Raw genomic sequence first — 6724 nt, forward strand, 5'->3', positions numbered from 1 at the left:
ACTTTTTCAAACAATGGTGGCTGGGTGTGGTGGCTAATAAATTAAGTCAAAAAAATACTAGGAAAATTATAATATTGTGTTCTGCCGCCCTGTTTTGACATATTGAATATAATTAGCTAGATGACGATTGTAGAAAGGTATCAAACACCAAATAAGACGAAGGATTTGCATGTTGCGTCTAAATAAATACCATATATTTACCTCGTTACAAAAACTTGATGATACCTCTTACGTTTGAGAGATTTTTGAGTGGGGTTGTCGTATATGGTGGTTTCTGATTGTCTGAAGAACTAGAGCCGCATCCGTCATCCCTGTACATGAAATTATGGGGTTCCAATTTTATGTGTGTGGTCGCACTGACACGTAATTTGGCTAACAGACACAAAATTCTAAAAATAAATAATAGGCTTCACCTAACCATTAGAGACTGAGCAGACAGACTATTTAAAGAAACTGGTTGGAGGGATGGATAGAGACCTCCAAACCGGGAACTTGGGGCAGTCACAGTTACAAGAATTGAGTTCAAATAGGTTTCTTGTGGATCACTGCTCTACTGCTCAAGTGTCATTTTTATGCAGATTTTCTTGGGACGAAACACAAATTAATTTCTTTTACGTCATGTCATACCGAGTAATTAAACATGTCAAAAATTTAGACGGAAAATTAAACGCGACAATTTTGCACAGAAATTCGAAAGGAATGTACTATTCCTTGTTGGTAACTTCATTAGAGGTGTAACTGGACATTATTCAGAAAATGTTTTACAATTTCAAATAAACACAAGGTTTCATGGAAGGCTCGCTCTCTCTTCATGCCTCCGACTTGGGGCATCTCTGAGAAGGGAAAGGCCATGAAGGAAGGTATTGTCAATGGAAACTAGGGGCAGCAGCAATTATCCTTCTCACTGACATGTAGTGAGCTTTCAAGATTTCATCAACTGATTTCGTATATAATCAAGGACTGCATCCACATTCACCGTCCAAGCAACTTCAACAGGGGAATAACCTGTCCATGGATTGCTTGTATTCCACCTGTAATATAGTATACTCATTAGACTCATAGAGAAGCATTGTGTAAAAACAGAATTCATTGGAGCACGCTAATTTGCACATACTTTTTCAGTCCTTGATCCATCAGTGTATGCCCGACGCAGATACCCTGAGTCTCAACCCTCACAACGCCCTTCTTGTACGTGAAGAGATCAGGACGGACTAGTGCTACAAAACTGACAGGGTCATGAAGGAAAATCCCTGAAACATAAGGCAAAGAATCATTTAGATAGAACGCTATTAACAGATTTTGAGCAGGTTAGTGCACGGCTATAGCTTAAGTTTACCATAAACACCATCAGATTTCACATGCCAGTCTCTGTAGAATTTGCATGAGTCGCATATGAATTGAGTATGCTTTCCTTTAGATTGCCGCAGTTGAAGGAGGTCGTCATCTGAAACCACAATACGATAATCAAGTCAGTTAGGATATCAAAATTCCAGTGGAATAGCTCATGAGAATGTGTCCGGAAAGTTAAGCAAACTGTAAACTGGAAGTTGCACCTGTAAATTTCACTTGGGTCGTAATATTTATTCCAACAACAGTAATCTTCGCCCCAGACGTAAACACAACATCTGCTGCTTCTGGATCTCCATAAATCTGCAAGCCAGACATTGGTTTCTTCATGTACACATTATTGAGACAAAACCGACAAGTAAATGTGAATAATTCTCAACAGTTAATGGCAGTTATGCAAGTATATGAGGGAGAATAAGCTACGAGCCTAAGAGGGATGAAAACCAATCCCCACAATTTTTTTCAGCAAAAAGTTACTTCTAAATAAAGCATGAAATAATTTGGTGAAGTGTTATTTTTACTTGTTGCATGCACGGTGACACTTACATTTGCTTCAGCAGCAGGATTTACATTTCCCAGAGCAAAGAAGGAACCACCAAGTATGACCACCCTTTTCACCTTTTTTGCAAATGAAGAATCCCTTTTGATTGCCTGAGCAAAGAAGCATCGTCATAATAAGGAAAGATATCAAGTCTCATAAGCTCAGGTCAACACCAACATGAAGAAGTAAAAAGGACTCTTCAACTTACCAATGCTAAGTTTGTCAAGGGACCCAGGGCCAGTATAGATACTTCACCAGGATACTCAGAGACCATATCAACTAAAAACTCAGCAGCATTCTTCTCAATTTTCTTTGCTTTTGGAGGAGGTAGATGCAAGTTCCCCATCCCATCAGAACCATGTATAAAGTCTGCCACACGGGGGCTTCCACCCTACTTCCACAAGGAAACATGGTTATGATAAACTAAATAAGCTTACTTATTAGAAACTAAAGGAGGGGGGCATAGGGTAGGGTGTGAACATTATTAAACTATCAACTATCAAATGAAGCAAGTGACAAAAAAATAGCCAATGAACAAATATAAAGGTGTAATGCTCAAGGAATGCCCGAAGGCTAACCTCAATTCTAGCCTTCTAGGCCAGCTAAAGGAATACATATCAAATTATTACCTTTAGAGGCTCAGGACTTCCCTCTGCCACAGGCAAACCTGGATGCCCTGCGATCTCACACTATCCTTTTGCAGATTAAGAACAGTAATTGATCATGAACACACTCAAAAGAAAATTAAAAAAATGAAATTGATAGACAGACCCGAAGTCATTACAAGAAGATGAAAATCAAAAGACATGAGGACGAACCAGAAGCAAGGCATTGCGAGTGGCGTCTTCCGTGGTGACATTACCAAATATTGTTGTGAAGCCTAAGATTTCTAACTCCGGTGATTGAAATGCCATTAAGATGGCCATGGTATCATCTGCGGATTAGCAATAAAGAAAAGTATTACACATGAAAACATGTTGGAGAAAGAACAGTCGATAATGTTGTTTTGGATTCCATAACAAACGATTTTCCATTACATTTAACTACTAAGTAGATGTCATTCAATTCCCATTTCTATGCAAGCATTATAAAGTTTCTAAACCCTCAAGGGCATATTCTCCCACAGACTTTAACTTTACTACTCTATACATTGTGATAAAAAGGCAAGAGGGACAATCCAAAAAACAAGCAGTTCATAATATATGATCCCAATTCTTTACTTTTCCATAATTCACTGATTAACCATGAATAAGTCAATAAAACTCATTAGAATGTGAGCATCCAATCGGCAATAGGAGGAAGAGGCCCAAGAATATGTAAACTATTAAGGTAAAGCTTCCGTTTCCGATGTGGGACAACTCTCAACATAACTAAGCTTTCCCTTCATGCTCCTCAACTCCCAGTTCCAAACTATTATTATCCAAAAAATGGTTATGAAAAAGTCAAAATCACCAAATAAAAAGTGAGGCGTGGACAAAGAAACACTCCACAATACGATCACATTTCGGATACATAATTAATTCAATAACTAAAGATCCTCACGCTAACTCCATCACCATTTGGCATAAAACCAATCAAATATTCAGAATAGAAATCATCAAAATGCAGACGATTCAATGAACGAAAAACGCAAGCTAAGCCTAAAAGTAAGACAATTGAGCCTAACCCAGCAGTTCTTTTTCCTCAATTTTAGCTTAGCTCAAACAAGTTCCCCACTTTCCACAATCCAAACCATCACAAAACTCAAAATTAAAAATTCATCCTAGTTACTGTTCCCACATTTTCTCAGTCACCAAACAGAGCAATAGGAACCATCCCAAAATTCAAAATTTGAGCCAGGTTACTACTCTCTCAGCAACCAAACAGATCAAAAGGAACGATCACAAAGTTGAAAATTTAAAATTCCAGCCTGGTTACTAATCGCAAATTTTCACAGCAACCAAACAGAGCAAAAGGAACCCTCAAAATTCAAATTTTCTAGCAACCAAACACGCAATAGGAACACTAATGCCTAACACTTGGAAAAAAAAAATCAAGCAAATTGAAACTGAAAACTGACCAATTCCAGGGTCGGTATCGATAATGAGCTTCTCGCGCTTCAGATGATTAGCCAGAACGCAGTCTCTTTCGCCATCGACAGCCACGCCGTTAGAATTCGTCATCGCGCTCTCCATGAACAAACGCCTTCTCCGATCTCTCTCAGAACGATAAGAACAATCCCAGAGGAAACAACCGCGAGTATGTATTTATATAATGTGTATGTATATGCGAGAGATATACTATATTATAGTATGTATACACATATACATACACACTTATATATATAATAATCGGAATTGGGGTTTCGTCGGATTGGGAGGGACGACAAGAGCGATGGTGCCTCAAGAGGCATCTCGGCGAGTTTATATAGGTTTTAGGTGCCGGAAGATGAGGAGGAGACGTGTGTGTGTGTTTGGGATCAATCATGTGGACAGGTGGCATGTTTTAAGTGGATCTCGGTCTTGTCCGGTCACTTTGTAACTTTGTTTGGTGAAAATCCCCAGCTCGAGGGAATATTCATGAGGGGACGGAAATGCCGAAATGGAATTACAAAAGGATAATACCTGACCGGATTCAAGTTACTGACTTTTTGATGTAAAGAGATTTTTCAACGTGCTTGAAACTAAAATACGCTAGGCATTAGTCGGACGGTGGGATGAAGTTTAATGCCTAGGTGGCTAGGCAAGGTCTAGGCGGGCGTCTACGAGGATTAGGCGGATTTAAGTAAATCTATTATATTTCGTGTAAATAAGTGTTTATACTTAAAATACATATAATTTCATCATAAACTACAAAATAGAATGACATATGTATTATGAAGTATTGGACATAATGAAAACATGGGAAATAAACATATAATGTGTGTTCATTTAAGTATTCAACAAGTCTTTACAATTTATTGAAAAAATAAAATAAAATGCAAAATGAAAGTTATTTATTTTCTGTCTAAATGAGTCGCAACCTAGTCGGTGTCTAGGCAGGACTGGGCAGGCTAGGTGGCTGCCTAGGCTGTCTAGGCGTCATTTCTTAATTTTTAAACGTCTAGGCATTAATCGGGGAAGTGATCAGCCGCCTAGAGCTTAGGCGGCGGATTTTTGGAACAGTGCTTGAAACACGAGGTGTCATATGTTATATTACAAGTGGAGGGAGAGTTGAAAATTTTAATTTTTCCCTATTTATATAATGACACATAACTTTGGAAATCTGCGAGATTAGAACTCGTGGAAGATCACAGGATTTAAAGTTTGGAGCTGTTTATTCAGAATTGCAAACGACGATGAGAGAGAGAGATAAGGAGATGCATGGGAGGGGAGGCAGTGGCGGAGGCAGTTAAGGACTACAGTAGTCCTAGGCCTACTCTCACTTAAAAAATAAGATTAGTCTACTACACCTATTTCTATTGCTTTGCAGCCCTTCTCAACAAGTAAAACAAATTCATTCATTATCTATTTTTCATCTCATAGATACCATCCCAAAAATAAGTATATATTTTAAATGGTCATTTATCACAAAGAGTAGTGCTATCTGCATACATTTTTTTACCTTTAACACACTCTTGTTAATTTATGTCATTTGATATTCAATTCATTCAATCAGATGATCGCAAATTGAGAGGGTGTATGGAAAGCAAAAAGAGGTGTGTGGATAGCACAACCCTCTCACAAATCAATAACATTAAATTAAAACCCATCATTCACTTTTAATTAAAATAAAATCGCTTTTCACTTATGCACGGGGGAGTTTTCACCTTTTCTTATTGAATTTCATATATTTAGCCATTCTTAATCCCAAATTTATTGAATAAAGAACAAAAAGGTTTGTAATACTCTATTATTCACTATAAAACATTTGTTTCTATTCTATCCCACCTCTTACTTGAGTTTTAGGGTTTGCAAAGATTTTCGTACTTCTCTCTATTCAGTTTAATAATTATTTAAATACTATAGATGACATTATGCAACTGTTTCATTGCAATTCGTCAAGAATAATTTTGATTACTATGGATAGATAAAATTATCTATGCATATGTTAATTTTGACTACTTAATTATTTGGATAAATATTATGATGTTTTGCATTAGTAATTTTATAACCACTATTCGTTTTTTCTCCTTCTATACTTGTTTGAGGCCCCTCCTCACAAGAAATCTTAGCTCCGCCACTGAGGGGAGGTGGTGGAAGGTGTAGGGGTACCGGCTGGCAACGACGACGACAAAGAGGACAGTTTGGTGAAGGTTGGCGAGGGAGAAGAATAACGGTTGGATACTAGAGCGGTGAATGTTTGGTAACCAGTTTTAGTTTAGTGTTTGTGTGTACAAAAAGACACGTGTCGTTATTTGATTGTACCACATAAGATAGTTAGTATGTTGGATACTCCCTCGTGAGTACCGATGAAAAATAGATGGGTTCCAACTTCCAACTTCTTCTCGATTTTTGATAAGCGAGGAGGGGATGTCGAATTTAGGGCCTCGAGTGGAAACTATTTTTAATTACCACAGTTATAAATTTTTATATGATTATATAACATTTTGTTACGTGGTGTATTTTTCACATGTTATAATTTGAGTAGACCACATACATTTTAGGTATTAATTTTTGTTATCAAATTCTTATACGACATAACTTTTTTTATTTTTTGGTCTACTTATATGACATAACTGATGATCGTTTTTCATAAAGAAAAAAAAAATTGAAACATGATATAATTATCATCAAATTTAATCCAATCAATAATTTAAAATGATCAAGGTAAAAGTTTAGGCATACCATAATTTAAAATGATCAAGGTAAAAGTTTA

The 6724-nt window shown here is 37.1% G+C and overlaps 1 protein-coding gene across 1 annotated transcript; it reads right to left on the bottom strand.

The window, feature by feature from the left end:
* Positions 1–676: 676 nt before the first annotated feature.
* On the bottom strand, positions 677–4336 carry LOC114821036 (uridine nucleosidase 1-like). The gene is made up of 9 exons (XM_029092745.2): positions 3948–4336; positions 2707–2822; positions 2518–2577; positions 2097–2279; positions 1894–1998; positions 1554–1650; positions 1337–1444; positions 1115–1250; positions 677–1031 (listed from the first exon to the last, which is right to left on the bottom strand). The coding sequence occupies exons 1-9, from the start codon at positions 4060–4062 to the stop codon at positions 923–925; spliced, it is 1029 nt and encodes a 342-aa protein (XP_028948578.2). The 5' UTR covers positions 4063–4336; the 3' UTR covers positions 677–922.
* Positions 4337–6724: the final 2388 nt, after the last annotated feature.

This window comes from Malus domestica, chromosome 14 (assembly GCF_042453785.1).
Source record: "Malus domestica chromosome 14, GDT2T_hap1".
Taxonomy (NCBI): domain Eukaryota; kingdom Viridiplantae; phylum Streptophyta; class Magnoliopsida; order Rosales; family Rosaceae; genus Malus; species Malus domestica.

What these genes read in the sequence shown, in the direction of transcription:
- LOC114821036 (XM_029092745.2), bottom strand. Translation starts at nt 4,062, where the DNA reads ATGGAGAGCGCGATGACGAATTCTAACGGCGTGGCTGTCGATGGCGAA. An exon ending in CGATACCGACCCTGGAATTG is followed by an intron (nt 2,823 to 3,947) that starts GTCAGTTTTCAG and finishes GCTAATCCGCAG; the next exon opens with ATGATACCATGGCCATCTTA. An exon ending in GACCCAAGTGAAATTTACAG is followed by an intron (nt 1,445 to 1,553) that starts GTGCAACTTCCA and finishes TTGTGGTTTCAG; the next exon opens with ATGACGACCTCCTTCAACTG.